Source organism: Cuculus canorus, chromosome 6, assembly GCF_017976375.1.
Source record: "Cuculus canorus isolate bCucCan1 chromosome 6, bCucCan1.pri, whole genome shotgun sequence".
Classification (NCBI taxonomy): Eukaryota; Metazoa; Chordata; class Aves; order Cuculiformes; family Cuculidae; genus Cuculus; species Cuculus canorus.
The window spans coordinates 33,692,321-33,711,862 of NC_071406.1; the positions used below are offsets into that span (position 1 = coordinate 33,692,321).

The following is a 19,542-nucleotide window of genomic DNA, read 5'->3' on the forward strand; positions in this document are numbered from 1 at the left end:
GGACACTTTATACAGTAATTTCCTCCGCCCCTAGGCCAATTAAAAAAAATCAAACGGGAGCTAACAACCCTGAATACAAGACAAAAAGAGATGGAAATGTTTCTAAATGAATGCAGGGTGTGGAAAGCATTCTAACTTTCTACCACGTTGGAGATTTGGTGGTTTTGTTTTTATTAATTAGCATTGTGAAACCATAGTCAACAAAACAGTCAATTCCCTGTGCACTTTGTCCCTAATCAAGTGATGATGGCTTGCAAGCTAAAACTGAAGTGAATTTACAGTTACTTTCTATCACGTATACCACTTGAGAATGTCTCGGATAAAAGTAAATCAGATCCATACTTTGCTGCATAATATTTCATTGTTCAGTCTTGGTGTAAAAAAACACCAAACCAGGGATATAAATAAAATTCCTTCCTTCCCAAGGAGCTCCACACTGATCAGATGTACACTGACTCAAAGGAAAAAATCCTGCTTGCCCCTAGAAAAGTCCAAAGGTAGCATTTTCCTCTATTCCCAGCAGAATTAAAAAAACACCCCCAAGCAAATAAGGACAAATCACAAGCTAAGATATACAGCAACTAAAAGAAGTGATCTGGTGAAGGGGAAAAACACAGTAAGCCCATCACAGGAAAAAAAAGGAAATGCCTCACTATAAAAATGAAATAAAACAAACCAAATAAAACACAAAAACAACGGAACAGAGCTTGTCCACGCATGAAACTGCCCTCAACAACTCTTGTAGATTTCTGTTCCTCCCCCTACTGAACCTTGCTTCTTGCAACTATGACTTCTAAAATAAAACTCTCCTGAGATGGACAAGACCTTCATTTTGAAGAAAAACATAATTTCTAAGCTCATATTCACTTAAAAAGTTCAATTCAACTTCTTTTAAGGACATCAGAGCTCTACTTTGTCAGTTTCATTGCGTGCAAAAAAAAAAGTGCATTCCTTAAGTTGAATCAAATACTACTCCACTTTTTGAGTATTGTTAGCTCGGCAGATAGCAATGACAAGAACTTATCAGTTTTTAACTCCTCAATAATCTGAGAAACCAAAAAATTATTTGCACAGGTTTCACTTTTTTAAAAATCTCCAAATAAAAAAAGAAAAGGATTGTAAAATGGAAATGACCATTTAGGCATTTTTTTTTAAAGTATCCTTTCAAAAAGATATATATCAATGTATCTAACTCTCAAATCATCTGGTATTCACATTAGAGCATTATGCTGAATGTACTAAGTTTGAAGATAGGATAGCTCCCTGCTGACCTTCATCTGGGAGTGACAGTGTCACCGACAGCCTCTTGGTTCACTCTGCATTTAACTGGTTGCAGGAACCAGTGTGATGGAAACTAGGGGAAAGGGTGAGAGTTACTCCCTTCTACAAGTTCTCCAAACTTTTATGATGTGAACAGGTCATGGGGGGTTAGAACAACAAAACATGGATTCTGGACAGGAGTGCTCAGTATTACAGGCTTAGTAGGTTGCAACATCATCTAAGTTAGAAGCAAACAGTGGATTTCCAGGACTGTAAAGCAAAATAATGGAGTGACATTGTCAAACAAGTAAAATGAACTTTTCTGCTTAAGATAAAAAGCAAAATCTTGCTTAGTTTCCTAAATCTAGTAAGGATACTGAATTTATTGTACACTAGACACAGCAGAATAAGTCATTACCTGGCTGGATATAAAGCCTTCTTGTCCTTGAAAAGTTCACTTGCCTCCAGTTTTTCCTCATATATAAGCTTCTGCTGATCTGTGAACTGGTCTCTGTACTTTTTACACTACAAAACATTATATGTTAAACAAAAAAATTATCCTTCCAAATCTGATCTGAAGCAGTATTACCACAAATTAATGTTTGCTTATTGCTCAAGATGCACATTCTTTGTACACTTCTGAAGTGACTCAGCTCCATTCTGCATGCCACTGCAGCACAGTAACAAACAGCAGAGGTGGTTGTCTTCTGATTCATTCTAGGTGCTTCTGAGCAAAAACATCTAAAACATCTCATTTAAGCATGTTGCATTTGAACTTGAGCTTAATTTATTAGACACTAGTTACGGTAGACTGCAAAAAAGGTTCACAGAAACATATATAGAGTTCCACAATCGTGGAAGCTTATGTAAGCAGAGAAAAAGAACAAAACACAGCTGAGAGGATGAATTTTGCAGGCTCAGAAAGAAAGATTATTCCTTGATAATTCACAGAAAATGTAGCCCACAGGATCAGCAAAATGTCTCATCAGCATTTATATACATTCTTGCCACTCTCTCCACCCAAAGATCCAAAACAAATTTCAGCTAAGCACAGTTCATAAGTTAAAAATTCCACCCAGTACTTCCCATGTTGGTCTAAGAGCTAGTCTCAGTCCTGGCCATGGACACAAGTATTATAAGCTACCAATTAAGAGGCAACAGCAATGCCGCTTTACTGTTAAATTCAAAGCTGATGGCAGGAAGCAATCTTCTCTCCCTAGCCCCAAAAGCGAGTAAGCAGGACAGTTATAATCCTTGCAGGCCAAAGACAATGATCAAAAGACACACTTCTTCCAAAGAAATAAAATACCCTGTCTGGAATAGGAAGAAATAACAGGCTGTTCATGAACCACACAAAACTACTGAAAACCATGTGATAAAGTCCTGTACAGACTGAACCAGAAAGCGTCCTACCCTCCACAAATGGAAAATTCTCTTTAGTTCCTTGTGAGTTGAATCCAAGAAAAGGTAAGGTCTCACTGGCCAGTTTCTATCTATTGGTGATAAAGAAGGCATCTTATTCTTCATTTCCAGGAAATACTTTTGCATCTGTGATAAAATTGAAGCAAGATGTTTTGTTAATGTTTAAATACAGAGGTATTGAAACAAGCAAGAAAAAGTACATGCTCTGCAATTAAAAGCACAAATACCAAACTGCAACTCTCGGCTTTAATAAACACGATAATGGATTTAAAAAGCCAGGTATACCAAGAAATGCAGATTTAGATATCATATAAGTGTGATAAATGCTTAGTTAGTGCAATTCCCACACCTTCAAAATACTATTACTATCCTTTCTTTACAATATCAAAATATTTAAGCTGTCATTTTTCCACATGCTTAGCTTAGACATATCCTTCCAAAGACTGCCAAGGCCATCATACAGCTGTCACTTTTGCTAGAAAACAAAAGTTTGAGATGCAGAAAATGTAGATGTGCTTTGTACCAGTTTATACATACAAGTCTCTGAAGGGTAAATTCATAAATTTTTCTTCCAGCATTGGCTCTGAAGAATTTCCTGTACTCTCTACGGACCTGAAAAGTTAAACAAACCCTCAAAGTGAATACAAAGAATGAATTTGTTTCCACAGGTACTCTCTTAGAAAGCTCTATGGGAGAAAATACTAAAAAAAGCATACAAACATGCAAAGTGTTCCCTGAAATACAAAAACTTCCTGAGTACACTGGACTAAGAAGTCAGAAAGTTATCTCAGATAATCTGAGTACAGCCACTCGCAAATTTAACAGAAAATTTTAAATACTTTTCTCTGAAAAGGTAAGGTACTCAAATATTCTTGAATTTACAGCATTAATCCATTTTCACAGTTTTTCCATAACATTGAACTAGAAAAAGTATCATCAGTAATACATAATTTATTGTGTCTGAAACAGCACTAAACCGATATTAATTACATAGTTAACTGATGAACTGTTTCTGATTTTTCTCCTTTAAGATTCTTAATACACAGAGTTCACTATAATAAAAAAGTTCAGAGCAGACTTATGCATGTCTTTTCACACTAGCATTCTTCATTCCAAAAGGAAAATGCAATTTTGGTGTTTGATAAGAGCAGAGAATCAACACAAAGATTGCATAATGCCAGCAAGCTTGATATTTGCTCCTAAAATTTATTTTAAAAAAAGTAAGAAAAATCAAAAAAGTGATCAAGAACCATTTTTGCAGGTGATACTGTTTTTTTAATGCATGCTTGTAAATGCAAGTTTCAGAGCACTAGTTTTGCTGTTGGTATTCTTCTCAGTGCTAGTTAGTATAGTGCCTAAATTCACCCCCTCGGGAAACCCAGTTGAGGAGTGAGCACAACTGGTTTGCAGATTTACTTGAAGCCCAGGATTGTGTCAAGTTAGCTGCAACATCTTTCAAATTTTGCAATCTTTGGCACAGTCCACAACACACCTGTTAGAAGTTTTTAGCAAAACCCAGTGAAAACATGGTGGCTTTCCATAATTTACCCAAGAGCAAACTTAGTGGTTTTAGCTAACTTGCTGTGTTGCCGTGTTCACTGTAACCAGAAAATACCGGGAAACCCATAGAGGAAAAACCTGCGTCATCTCAGAAGAAAAAGTTCATTTGGCTTATCCCCGTGCACCTTCTGCCCCATACTGAGCGTTGTGCATTTCTACATAAGCCAGCATTTTGAAACGAAGAATCTATCACCATTCTGTGTGACAGATAAGTGCGTTTTGCTTAATTACACATTAAGATGCATGAACTAAATGGACAGCACTCAGCTGTCTTCATTCTATGCAAGTACAGCACAAAATACTTCCCTCCTCACTTTATAAGAAAAATGACTAGAGTTGTTATCCACTGATTTTCTGTAAGGTTTAGTGCTCTATGTTTAGAATACATTCTTTATGGATGGAAATTAACACACTCAAAGCCACTCCAATCACAATCATCCCAAATCTCACCATATTCTCATAGACTCTCCTTAATGATATTGCTTTGTATTATTTTTCGTGAGCTGCGAGGTATGTATATTAATCCGGAACAAGGGGACTAATATACGCTCACACATGCTATTGGCACTACAGGGAAGCTGCAAAGCAAGCACTGAGAAATGCAAGCCATTCCCACAAAGCCTAAATCTGTAAAGTACCATAAATGCTACTGAAATCAACTTATCATACAATCAAAAAAAACCCCACTTAATTAATTGTTTAATCTTGATCACTATATAAACTTTAAATCTTTGCCTCCGTCTGTCATGGGTGAAAATGCCTTGCCATCAGACAAATAAGAATTGCCTTAAGGGCTTTGGATTCATCAGTTTTCATTGAAATGCTGCTGTTTAATATAAAACAGCCTCCGAGTTCTCAGGAGGGACAAACTCTTATTTCAGAACCGTAAAAAACAGACCCACTTTGGCAGTAGTACCTAAAGCGCGATTCTGATCTGAAGAATGACTTCTTAAAATGGCTTTTTTGTATTTCCAGCTCTGGCTTCCATGTATATATTGCACTGGATTTTTCATATAAACAATATGCATAGATTATATATAATTATATGTTTTGTAACTATTTTTCTCATTTAATCACTTTTAGAATGAAAATACAAGACCTAGGTTTTAATTTGCATTATCAAGGAAATTGTTCCCTGTTACACCTCTGTAGTCTACAAAATTCCTACTAGCAAAAGTGACACCCAGCCAAACAAAACCAAATCAGATTTCTGCAGTTCTTCAGGACTGCATCTGTAAAACTATGTTTGAAAACCTCTGTCATGCAAATCACTTGGTCAAAGACCTGAAAACTCTCAAGATACCATTTTCATAGTCAACTTACAGAGCAGAACTACATTTTTCCAGATTACAAATGTGTTTTCTTTTGCCAACCTGTACTTGAAAGCAAGTGCAGAAAACAAGACTCCTGTACGCCTCAATTTTTCTGGGATTTCATGGCTGCCACCAACTGCATGCAATGCCATGCCCTGGAAAGGCTTGATGGAAGCAGCAGAATATTATTGCTAGTTTTACACCACCCCCTTGGCATCAGGATCAGGTGTCTAACATGAGCAGCAGTGAGAGTCAAACAGCTTCACTGGACTTCCCATTCAAGCAGAGGTCACAAAAAGAAAATATATCCTTGCAATCTTTTTGGATGGGTTCTTTGCCAACATGGGTCAGGTTTGTAAGCCAACGATCATAACAGAGTACCTTTAATCTGACATTTGTCTTTCACTTGAAACTGAAATTACAGAGTTGAGTTGACAAAAAACACTGACGCCTAAATATTGCTGTAAGTGAGGCATTTTCAGCTCTTGAATTTTTCAGTAAAGTCCATGACAAAATTAAGCAAAGTAATTCTGTGCAAAAATCATCCCTACAAATGAGTCCAGATAACCACTTGTTTACGGGTTAGTAAGATGCCACACTTTATCAAGTTCATGTTGACAGACAGGAGTGTTTGAGAAAGTACCTTCAGTCCAAGCCAGTAAGCCCAAATGACTGCAACAGCATGCTTACGCCTAGCCTCCTCCTTCAAGCGTTTCAATTCCCTTCGAGCCTAAAAGGTTTAGATAGTGAACAACAGAGACAGCCCGATGCAGATAGCATAACGACCAGGAAAAGCCTTCTTTCAAACAGAACAGCCAACTCACAATCAAAATACAGAAAGATGGAAGAACAGCATTTAACCTTTAAAACCCACCATGTGTCAGTGTGAACCGGTGTGAACCCACAGAGGAGGTGGAAAAAGCCTCCACTGTTGCTTAGTGGCATGTACAGATAAGAACTTTGTCAGGCCTGCTATCAGTGTTTCCATCTTTTCATCTGTGCATACCTCACAATCCATGGTAACTCTCTTCTAACTTGATTCTAATGGAGAACTTTTCCTGCAGTTGCATGATCAAAATGATGCATATGAAAATCAAGACTTCCTAAAATCTCACTGTCTACTAACTCCTTCCACTGGCAAATGCCTGGGCAGCACAGAATCAACTCTGAAACTAGGTATGTAATTATTGGCACTGTACTGACAGCTTTTATTCTGGAGGCTATTTTTTATTTTGATCTTTATGAACTTTAAAAAAATTCTCCAGCCTGGCAAATTACATCTGTCTTCATGAAATGAAGGGGTAAACCCCTCAAACCTAGTGCCTTCCTCACATACAAAGAGATGGGCGCCTACCAACATTTCTTCAGTCACCTCCATTTTAGGAAAGTAATTTGCAAAGTATTCTAAACATTCAAGGCATGCGTGGGCAACTTAACACAATCTCACATTTTCAGAGGTGCCAGAGTACATTTGTTATTAAGTTATCTGAGAGAAAAGTCAAGTAAAATGAAGAGTTCCAGTATTATAGGATCAGTAGCTCTAGCAATATATCTGCAGTTGTCAAGTCATATGTTGTCAAAGAAACCTGCACAACAGCAGTTCCAGCCTGTGCCAGTTACACTTTCCCAAATGTAGCTAGAAAGGTTAATTTGCATTAGATTCAGGCTCTTATAAAGAATCCGACTCATCCGCTTGGAACAAAAGGTCCTACTATACAGTGCTGTACAAACAAGGACTTTGCAAAGCTAAGTATTTGTCTCTCTTGTGAAAAGGAAGGAAACAGAGCCCTTGAAGTCTGTAGCACTTTTTTTTTTTTTTTTTGCCTTGGTAAAGCAAGCGATTTCTGAAGGCAACTTTCAAAAACTGTTGTTTTAAATAGTTTCCTGAGAAAAGATAAAACATCACACCAAAACCAAGTTTTATCTTTTACGAGATACTGTAATTCTTTTCGTAATCTTAATTCTATTTAGATTTTCTTTAGATAATCCTAGATCATCTTTAGACATAACACATATTATTATATTTAGATTATTTATATTTAAGGAATACGGAGGCAATTTTACATCATATTCCTGTAAGCCAATCATACAAATAACTACTAAAATATGTTAAAAATTATCCAAATCTACTAAATATTTAAATGAGAAGTTCCATCACAGATAACGCTATTGCACTGTTTTCTGTATGCGTCCTTTTTAATTCCAGAGAACATCTCTTAAGCCTAGGAAAGTAAATATCACTTCTTCAGTATTGGTGAAGTATCATTTCATCAATTTTTTGGGTGACAGGAACTCTGGTTAAAAATTAAATTATCAAGGTTTTGCATTTAAACAAACATAGAGGAAACTGTGTGTCTGTCAAATTACATAGTTACCTAAATATCAAGCTAGAACTGAAAAGATGCAGTCTCTCTAGCATGAGGGAAATTCTGTACAAGTTTGTTTGGATTCCCAGGGCTGCCATTTCATTAGAAATCTAATAAATTTATATCTAAATAGCAAAGGTCAAACTCAGCATTATAGAATCACAAAATGATATATACACTCCAGATGTAATTTGAGTACATTTCTCCATCTAGATGGCAAGGTGTTTGGCAACACACCACCACCACCCCTCCACCTAAATAATAACTGAATGATGTTATAAATCTAAAGTATTTGCTCAATGTGGTTTTCAGCTCAGTTATGAATTTATTAATTGAAACAAATATATTTTTGACTCCTAATGAATAGCATTTCAAATGTTCACATGACCCACAACGGCAGGCTTGGGATTAGCAAGAATCTTTCAGTGGGACTTTGCATCTGAAAACAAACAGCTGATGCTGGAATTCCTGGAATTTTTCTAGGGCTGTAAGTTTAGAATTGCAAACTAACATCATTTTCTGCTAAAAGATCAGGTCATAAAATCGTGCTTTTTACTTACTGAAATTTTCTTACTGGTTCAAATCACGGCCAGTGAACCAATTAAACTAATTAAAACTAAAGTTTAACAAAACTTAATAGTGTTTGTTCAAATTTGTCAATGAACCTGCCAGCTGTCCAGGGTGCAGAATATACAGCCTCATGAAAATCTCAATTGGATCAGTAATACAGTGACACTGAAAGCATTTGTTGGGGAAGGGAAAACATAACAAAACCCCCAACCCTTTCTCCTCTCTGCAAACCATGCTTTGCATATTTACATGTAGTTAAATGCATTTCCTAACTTGAGAATATTGCAGTCTAGTCATTTTTAATCCAGTCTAATGGCTTCTGTTAGTGCAAACGACTACTTGGCTCCATGCAAAGAATCTCCTATTCTACAAAAAACTGGCATACAGAATGTTGTCAGATATATTAAGTGTGGCTTGAATGAAAATGGAAGGAATCAATGACCATGCTCTACTGTTTTAAAGTCAATTGTATTAGTCATTAATTGTCACTATTTACATTTACTTTAAATGTAAATTGTTGGGAAATGAAGGGGGCACGTGATATGTGCATGAAGTACCTTATATCCAAGCCAGTAAGCCCAAATAACAGCAATAGCATGTTTATTTCTAGCCTCCTCCTTCAGTCGTCTCAGTTCCCTTCGCGCCTGTGATGCATTTGAAAATGGGATATAGAAAAGCTTAGGAAATAAAAGGTTGCTGCAAGTTCCCAATGGTGCAAGAAGGAAAGAAAGAAACCATTCACTACAAATAGCAAACATTAAAGCGTGTCCCGGCTTCCCAGACTGCACCAGCTAATACTTGTTCGCAGCAAAAAGAAACACAAGATCAGTAGCTTAAGCCACCAAAAATATTCCCAGATAACTTTATTCTGAAGGGTCTTCTTCATTCTACGTTGAGACAATGATGTGCACAAATTGTTGCCATTTTCTTACCTGGGTGCCATGCCAATATGCAGCAATTGTTGTGGCAGCCTCATTGCAACGTTTCTGATGCTTAAGTTCCCGAAGAAGTTTCCGAGCCTGTAAACAATTTAAAACATGACTTTATTCAAATAATTATAATTTCTTAATGATTTTAAACTAAAGCACTGCAACCTGTAAATCCAGGCAAAATCAATGCCCCCAAATCCTCATGCAAATAAATCGATAAATACGACACAGACTAACATTCGCTGTTCCAGTGAGGATTCTGTGCACAACTGAGGGGATTGGCAGTTCAGGGGACCTTAGTTTTCTGGTTTTCTTAGACCAATGTTTAGTTTTCTCCTTGATCTTCTGTATCACCCGAGATACCTATATGTCTGTCTGTACAATGGCAACGATACTTTTCCTCTACACAGGATATCTTATCCATTTAGACTGCTATAGAGAATCAATCACAAGTAAATCGACTGGTACAGGTCCCACTTAAGGCTGCTGTAATACTATGCTTTTATCCATGGCAATACTACTGTAAAAGAGCATGTTCTCCAATGACAAACAGAAAACCATAACACAAGATGAAATGATGCTTTTACCCAGTTTTATTCCAATAATGCTCATGGGAAAAGACAGCACATCGATAGTTAGGCTGAACAGATATTTTTAACTCATTTAAACAAAATAATAAAGACAAAGCAAAAATAAAAAAAAATAGCAAAATCAAATTATGCCAGCTCATTGCTGGCAAACTTTAAAACCTCTGGGCAGGAGAGGGCTGTTTACACCTATAGCTATGACTGCAACCCTGTCTGACAGGAAGGAAACTGATTCTAGAATTAAAGGCAGTTCTTTCTTCCCTAAATAGAGGAGAAAGCCATGTTTAGTGGGGTGGAGAAAGGTTAATAAGAGAACATAGGAGCCCAGGGACATTTTTTTCGGAAGCTGGACACCAGTAGTTGCCTTAAAGCACTGTGGCTGCTTTCATGTGAGCTGTTAACCTTGTGTTTACCTCTTCTTACAGCATCAATCCTGAAGTCTCTACTATGGCTGCAGGATTATCCCATCATGAAGTACAAAACACTCAGAGAAGAAGCAAAATTGTAGCAAACTGAGGTAGAGGACAAGTAAACAGCCATAAAGTACTTGTTCAAGATGAGTACAGCACACTTTCCCTCCTCCGCTTAGCACACAGAGAACTGAAGACTTAACCCAAGTAATGTACTGCCCAGGTGACTCAAGCACTTCATTGTAAGCCTGCTTTCAATTTTTTTCCACTCTTTGAGATGTCTATTAATCATAAAATACCTGCAAACCACACCTTATTTCTTCCAAATATGTACCTAGGTTTGTTTGGGACACCAAACTTGCACATTCACACTTTAGCGCATGTAAAGAGGGCACCTCTCCAAAATCGCTGGCAGAAGATGCCTCAAAAATATCCTAGCAGTTTAGTGTGTTCCCAGCCTTTTGTATGCACCATTTGCATGGATTTAGAGCCGAGGCTACACACATACATCCCAAATTTGCCTCCTCCAGGGCAAACACAGATGTTTAACAAAAGCTACAGCACAGACACAGCTCAATAGACAGAAGGTGTGAAAGACAGAAGGCTCAGTTCATTTGAGATGTGTTTTCTGACCTGCTCCTTACCGCACCAGCAGTAACAGGAAACTCACCTTCCATCCTCTGATGTAGGACTGCACTATAATAGCTGAACTCTTTGTCTTCTGATATTTTTTTTGTTGCTGTATTGGAAATAAACATGCAATGCTTAGAACAGAACATTGCAATTATAAAATCTTGTGTAATAAAACTTATATTACTAATATTTGAAAATATGACTAAAGATACAACTACTAAATGTAAAACGTGAACAATTTTTGACCAAGCAGATCAGAGCGTAGATTCTGTGTTCAACTTGAGGGCAAACAAAGCACATCAACAATGCTGCATGGACAATGTCACATTCTGTTTACAGAAACACTAAGTTCATGGTCTGCAGCACAAAAATGACATGGATTAAATACTAACAGTAACAGCTTTATTTGTCTTTCCCACCAACAGATTAGCATACAAACTGTCACAAACGGTCAGGTTTGTTGGCTAAGCTTGTTACCACCTTTTCATAACACTGTGCTGTTCCTATCACCTGCAGCCTCCTTTATAATATCAAATGCTGATAATTTAGGAACAGGAAAAAAGAAAACCCATGGATTCCTGAATGACAGACTGGATTATTATCCAAGTATGTCAGTTTAAAGAATAAGTTTCCTGGACAGCCAAGCGTTTTCCTTCTAAAAAGCTCAACTCTCTAGTAGACCAGTGATCAGTATAATACAAAGTGAATGAGAGTTCACAGACTTTGCAACAAGGCTTTTAGACTTCATACTCAGCCCACTCAACTACTGTGAATTTCTCTGTGATAGCTAGAAGGATTCCCCTCTAGGTCATATTCATGCCATGACTGACATCCGTCATGCTTTGCAAGGGAACAGAGAGGCGTCTGTCTGCAGACCCTTTAGTCAGGCCTCCAGCACAAGGAGATGTCAAAAAGCTTTGTTCATGCAAAGGATTCTTTCTGAAACCTTCCAAATCACAGTCATGTTGGGTTAGGAGAATGGCACCCTCCATCTACATGAAGAAGTTGAGGAATTAGCTCTACTGTCACCCCTAAGTAATTCTGAGGGTCTTGCTATGACTTTGTTCTGCATTCTAAGACAATTGCTGCTGGACCTATAAAGGTCCACAGTTAAGAAATCAACAATGATGTAAACTTCATCATGTATTTTTTTTCATTACTTTACAATAAAAGTTGTGCCAGTCTAGCTGTGGTAGCTTCATTTTTAATTCATTAAGATCGTATGAGATCATAATGAAGCCCTATGAGCACAATGTGATTCTATAAAGCTGCTACTTGTAGAAATGGCACATTCAATCACAGAAGTTCAGAGAGAAGAGTTTTTACTGTGAAAAAGCATTTTTTCATACTTTTTCAGAACTATCCACACTTTTCTCTAAGCATAGAATGGTTTGGTTTGGAAGGGAATCTAAAGATCATCCAGCTTCAACCACCCTGCCATGGGCAGGGACACCTCCCAGTGGGGCAGGTTCCTCAAAGCCACATCCAACCTGGTCTTGAACACTTCCAGAGATGGGGCATCCATGACTTCTCTGGGCAACTGGTTCCAGTGCCTCACCACTCTCACAGTAAAAAATGTCTTCCTGATATCTAATCTAAATCTCCCCTTTTTCAGCTGAAGCAAATACTAATGACTTTCAAGATGATAAACAGAAGTGCTCATCAACTGAAAAACAGTGATTGCCAATTCCAATTCTGCAACTTGCAGTTTAAAAAGATGCTTTCTTCCCATACTATATATTTTATCAGTCTTCCTGATACACATCCAATAACAAAATGCAACTGAGATGTTTTAAGAATTCTTTTGACAGTTAAAAACAATAAATCTTTTCATTATATAAATCAATGTTATTTACTAACTGATGAAAAGATGTGATAGTGTCATGGTTCAGTTCATGACACAGAATACCCAGTCTACAAACAGATTTGAAACTGTTTTAGAACTGTATCAGTAACAACTGAACTACTAGTCTTATGAGCTATAATTAAAATAAATTCCTGGGATCCTCCCAAGCAGCATTCTTAAGTCTCAAATGCAAAGGTTCCAAATAAGGCAAAAATACAAAAAGCCTTAGGAATGACTGAATTCCGCAGGATTGCACATATCTATTACTGAACATTTTTTACACATTAGCCATATGTTTTGAGAGTACTCTAAGTGCCAGGCAGCACAGCATTTTAGCTGAATGAAAAAGCCTCTTGCCAACTGGGCTACAAAATCTCGCTCTCCCAGAGCTAAAGGATTCTGCTGAGTTTTTTAATTACTTAAGCACAAAGCAAGTACTTAATAGTGGTCTCTAGAAAGTAAAATTTCTTTTATTCACATTTTTCATCCTTAAATACTAACACAAAATTGAATTCTTTCAACATTTCTCTACACATATCAAGGAAAATATCAAATGGGGGTTATATGAAATATATCAAAGTTATATGAAGAAACATACTGAACAATAAAAAGAACCCCCCATTTAGTAAGTATGTTATCTTACTGCATATCTCCTGTACCAGGAAGCAATCACAATCTGGCTTTTTTTCATTAACAAAAAGCGTGTGCGGCACTTCCAGCCTCTATAAATCTTCTCAATTAGAGTAGCCAAGTCCTCCAACCTCTGCTTTCTCAGATCTTCTAGCTTGAAGAGCTGGGTGTCGAGGTTTTTAGGGTTTTGTTTGTCATTGAAATAAAAACAGCATGAGAGGAGAAAAGAAAAAAAAAAAAGCATAAGCACAGCTAGTGTAAGAGAAATCTTTCCTTTACTCAAGTTCATCTTGAGACACAGTTTGATCTACCCATCATCAGACCTGTTGGCAGATACATCAACAGGGTTTGTGGCAGATATGATATGGCAAATAAGTACACAAAAGTTACATTAAATTCAGACTGGCAGCTATTGCAGGATCTCTATTTATACCAATTTTAATGGCTCTAACATTAAAAAGTGCCTTTTTTAATGCCATATTCCATCGCAACATATTTAAGTGCTGTATCTAGAAAAGTCTGTAGCAACCAACTAGTGAATTATGCCATTCATAACAGGTTATCCTCATGAAAGATGACTTGATTTTGGAGGAGAAGACACTTACCGTTCTTGGGTTGCGGATGAATATCTTTGATCTACCAAATGAAAATTCTTCTTCAGGGATTTCCAATTCATGAAACAGTACCTCTACTCCAGCCCTAACAAGAAGTAAACGAGCTTAACAAATATAACCACTAGGTCTAAAACTTCTCAGTTTACATATTCATAGATTAATTTATGGAAAGTGTATGACAGCATATTCTAAAGTCTTAAATAGTGCTTGACATAAGATTGAAAACCTAACACATTTACTTATTGGCTACTTAGCTAAAGGCAATAATAATCGTGGAAAAAATTAAAAATAATTTGATGAAACGAGCAATTTTTATTTAACACTATCAGCAATGCCCTTTTATTTCCTATTACACTTATAATGATTTTACTTAAACAAAAAATGAAAAATAGGAAGGGCACTCACAAGGATGAGTTTCACAAATGCTAGAGTTCCACATTAACAACCGAATTATATAACCATCAATAAAAACAAGAGAGGAATTGCAAAGAATTTTGTAAGGATTGCAACAATGCTATTGTTATCAATGCTGCATTTCCACCACTGTCTTGATAACCCAAAAATTAAAATTGTAGCTAGAGATATTAGTCGATTATGAAAGACATTTTAATCATGCTACTGGTGGCCACATGTAAAAAGAATTAAGAGAAGATCATTTGCCTACCCAAGACATCATCTGTAAAATTACATGTGAATACTATGCAATTTAAAATCACATATTTAATACAATTGATTTGCAGGATGTATTAACTCATAGTTGTTCAACAATAATTATGCAAAATTATTCTTGAAAGGAGAGAGAGGAAGACTGCATGACTGTCTTCAAAGAAACGGGCATTTCTACACTTTGAGAGTTGGTTATTAAAGATAAGTGTCCTTCCGATCATTCTGGACCTCCTTGTCATATTGATTCCACTCCAGGCTTTCTCTTTCCCCTTGTTTCTTTCAGGCCTAATATATTGCAAACCCAACACGCTCTCCTTGCCCACATGCAAAATCTTTTCCATTAGTAGATGAGTTCATCACTAAAATAATCTCCTCTACCAAGGAACTGTAATTTTTAGCCTGCTGAAAAGTATAGCTTTCCCAGTGAGTGAACTCATCCAAAATCTGGAACAAGATGCTAAGGAACAACACACACATAAAACACTTGAGCCACATTGGCTTAGTTTTTAATCTACTGTTCAAATACTTTTAAGTGCAGAAGATAGTTATTCCAATCACTGGAAAAGGACAGGTAAGGATAATGATGTTTTCCTACCTGGCTGGCCCTCTCCAGTGGGGCCATGTCTGCTTACACAGCATTTTGTACCTTTCCAGGCAAGGTTCGTATGCCTGCCTGAATGCATAACCTGCCCTTCTGACCCGGACATTCTCCAGAAGACCGAGGTAGCGGATCTGATGGCACACCAGGGCATCATTGAATATATGTGCAGCTTTTTTGTCATTGGGTTTGATGCACCTGGAAAGGGCAATGAACAGTGACGCTTGTTTGCAGCATTGTATGTGTCAACAACTATTATTCAAAGAATCACAGAATGGTTTGAGTTGGAAGGGACCCTAAAGGTCATCCAGTTCCAACCTCCTGCCATGGAATGACATGGGCAGTGACATCTCCTACCAGACCAGGCTGCTAAAGGCCCCATCCAACCTGGCCTTGGACACCTCCAGGGATGGGGCAGCCACAGCTTCCCTGGGCAATGTGTGCCACCACCTCACGATCCTCATTGTGAAGAATTTCTTCTTAACATTTAACCTAAATCTTCCTCCTTCCAACTGAATGCCACGCCCCCTCATCCTGTCACTACTTGCCCTTCAACAGCTTATCCCTAAATAGCGACGTTTTCGTTGCTATTCGCAAAGCATAATTTTGCCAAAGCTTTCTCACAGGGTAATTTACCTAATGTAGTTTGGGTTTTTTGTCTGAAGATTTTTCATCAGGGTAGCAACTGAAGCCTTGAACTGTGAACCTGCTGTCGGTGGTCTCTTTAGATTGATCTTAGCCGGGTTACCTTCAGGGAACAAAGCCTTGATAAGAGAGTGACTGGCCTTCCACATGGCCTGGGAGAGGTCACGGTACAGAAGATCATTATTTTTGTCAACAAATCCTTCCACCTGGTACATAACCTAGATGATACAGAAGAGTCTCATCAGAGCATGTTTTGAACTACAGCACAGGCCAGTTCAAAACTGAACCAAGAAATTGATTTCTCCTTCTTTCTTACTATACAAAACTAAAGACATTTCAGCCTTCCTTTTAAATTTGACATCTGGAAGACTTCGTTGGACAAAATTTCTGTCAAGCTTCCTAAGAATGATACATTCTCTCACACAACTAGTAAGTCCTTGTGCTAATTAATTCTGGCTTCTGAAACGGAAAAAAAACTTATTCCTTGATAACTCTGATAAACCACCACTTGCCCAGAAACAGTCCCTTTTTGGCTGGCAAAACATTTTCTCCCCCTCTTTTGAATCATAATAGCAAAATACCTTTTCCCTTCAAAGTACTAATGCTTGCATTATTTGCCTAACTAAAACAAAATACAAAATACTACCTCTTCACATCACAGCAGCTACCTGTGTGATCCTCAGGGGACTGTTATTTTAAAGGACTTCTACCAGGAAAACAGTCCAATGACAACAAGTGTGAATGCAAAGCTCCGTCCTGCAGCTGGAGACTTAGGGGGCATCCAGGAAAACGTCATGTAGATCTCAGATTGCTACCAGCTTTTTTAATTTTTTGAGGGTAGGAAATTTAGTTTGGTTAATTGTGACAACTCATGTGGCTGGTAGTACAGATTCTTCAGCTTCAAGATTTTTCAGTTTTGTGTAGATATGTACTATGTACACAGAACACTGAATAATACTGACATAGTCATATTTTAGACAACAGCAAATGACTAGGAACCTGGGCAGCATTTTAATTTCAGTACACATTTCCATTTCTGATAGGTGTGATAAATGCCACTACTGAAAAAACCTGTTCATATGGACTTATGAAGGAGAGTCAGACTTTTGTTGTCCAGTGACTAGATCAAAATGTTCTCAGCTGGGGATGGAGAAATAACATTCCTCCCAAAATAGGAGGAATTCACTGGCTACTGGGTAAGTGAATGCCACTAACAACTGAAGACCCTTGCTGTCTATTAAGCAATGCCTCTTTGTAATCCTTCTCAAAGCACCGGGGTATTTTCAATTCACTTTGAATTTGGACAATCAAAGAAGTATTTAAGTATTAAACCCTGCTAGGTTATATGCAATTACAAAATATTCTTAGTAAATGCATAACATAGTTAATGAATTGCTGCCTCAAAGGCAGAAAGTACGACATTTCCAGCACTATTTTGAATGAACATATTGTTCAGCTGTTCAAAACTGTAAGAACGATAAAATGGTAAAAAATAGGGAAGTATTAAACAGTCCTAGCAAAATTAAACACTTCCCAAATATTCCTGTGAAACTAACAGCTCAACAGAGTCAAACAAGATGTGTAGTTTCAACTCCTACACCTTTTAACTTTTTTAGTAAGTTTTCTTTTTACAAATTTAATTATTTTTATTTCCATTAATACAATGTCACACTGAATTATACACAAAAAACCCTGTCAGAATTATATTTATTCATGTAAATTCATTTGCTTATGTTGTAAAAAGCAAATACGCTTGCAAGCCCTCTGTATAGCTTTCTCTTCCATCTGTTTAAGCACACAGACTGTCAAAATAAACTCAGTTCCTTCAAATGTACAAAAACTCTACTTTCTCATCAACATGACTAAGGATTTCAGCAAGTTCAGTCACAAAGAATATGATTTCCAAAATATCTTGCCTTCAGACGTGTGTGAATTTTTGTCATTCTAAACAACATTTTCATTTCCAGAGACATAGCAGCAGAAGCAGTTCACTGCCAAAGCACGTGAGACATCTTTCTGCTTTGCTGAATGGAGTACCACCCTTGATTTCAACTAAAGCTGCATGATATGTCTGAAAACCTTCCAGCCTAAATCACAAATTTGAGGCTTAAGATAGAAAAGATAAAGACAGGTCAGAATTTTTTGATCAAATATTGACTCAAGCAATCATTCTCCATTGCTGTAACATCACTCAACAAACAAGGAGCACCCCCATTATACCAAACCTAGGCTTACACAGGTAACAACACCCTCCGAATACCACATACTCCTTGTGTCACCAGGTACCTTGCCAGCGTAATGCTGAATCCTGAAGCAGCTGTGAGGCAAGGAGGTGTCATTGAGGAACCGGGAGCACTTGCTCATCCTGCTCTCAAAATGCTGGTGAGTGGCACAGACTTGGTTCAGTTTTTCTAAAAAAGTGTCATCGGTAACAGTTCCCGGTCTCAGGCATTCTTCATCTAGCATGGCCAGGATTCCAGTTTGGTTCTGAAGTTTCAAGACAAGAGCTTTAGTGTTTCTTTCCATTACATTTCCAACAAGGCATGAAAAGAAGACCGCTCTCTCCTGTTTGACCTCTGCTACCAAGAACTTCATGTTGGAATTTCATGCCATTTACTCAAGAAACTCCAACTTAACTGCAAGTAGCCAGTTTATGAGTAAAACCAGTAAACACTTTATGTTCACATTTAAAAACTGTTATTTTCTGATTGTTAAGGAATTTTGTCTTTCCTGCTGCACTAAGTCCATAGGAAGTCCTCTTACAAGTACTTTCTGCACTTAAAGCACTCAGCAACAAGTCACTGAGTTTTCTAGTTTCCATATAAAAAGAAACATCATTTATAATGCAGCATGTGACAGCTGCTGTTGAAAACAGCACTAAATGTGAACATTTAAGGGCTTTGTGGTCATGGTGATTTCTTTTTGCATAGGCGGTGCTGAACATTTCTAAGAAAGTAACATATAGTCTTATAAAAAAAAATCATAAAACGAACTTTTATCATACAAACTAAGATGACTAATACAATGAATGGCTTGTTCTATAAAATCAAAGTGTGTGAGGATGCATACAGACTTTACACCTAAATTCAATCCATGCATGAAAAGATTATTAGGGGAGATTCTTGACTATAACTTACATTTTCTATTAGGTCACAAATTATAGCATTGTTGAAATACTCAATGTGAGTCCATTCAATCCCCTGTAAGGAAAAAAAAAAGTATGAACAGGAAAACATTCAAGGCAGTTTTACATCTAGGCAATTTATATTATATCCCAGTTAACTACTTTTTAATTTAATTCTATATCTTTAGAAACATTTTATTTATTTAAAAAAAGAAATGCAATCATCTACTACTAACATTATCGGTGCACAATGACTGTCCTGGAGTAGCTGCCAAAGCAACTCTCCATTCCTTTCCTCCACCCGTGTCAGCTTCCCATGCACTCCCTTGGCCCCACACCAGGCTCCTCCCACCATCCCGCCTGTCCCAG

General features: G+C 37.4%; 1 protein-coding gene across 1 annotated transcript in view; it reads right to left on the reverse strand.

Annotated features, from left to right (window-relative positions):
- Nucleotides 1-19,542, reverse strand: part of MYO1B (myosin IB) — a 100,629-nt gene that overhangs the window by 9,712 nt on the left and 71,375 nt on the right. Inside the window, 13 exon segments of the mRNA XM_009559817.2 lie at nt 1,679-1,785; nt 2,674-2,808; nt 3,220-3,294; nt 6,199-6,285; nt 9,049-9,135; nt 9,424-9,510; nt 11,088-11,156; nt 13,540-13,689; nt 14,132-14,225; nt 15,402-15,602; nt 16,041-16,267; nt 18,336-18,536; nt 19,187-19,249. Coding sequence (XP_009558112.1) covers nt 1,679-1,785; nt 2,674-2,808; nt 3,220-3,294; nt 6,199-6,285; nt 9,049-9,135; nt 9,424-9,510; nt 11,088-11,156; nt 13,540-13,689; nt 14,132-14,225; nt 15,402-15,602; nt 16,041-16,267; nt 18,336-18,536; nt 19,187-19,249 — 1,583 coding nt within the window.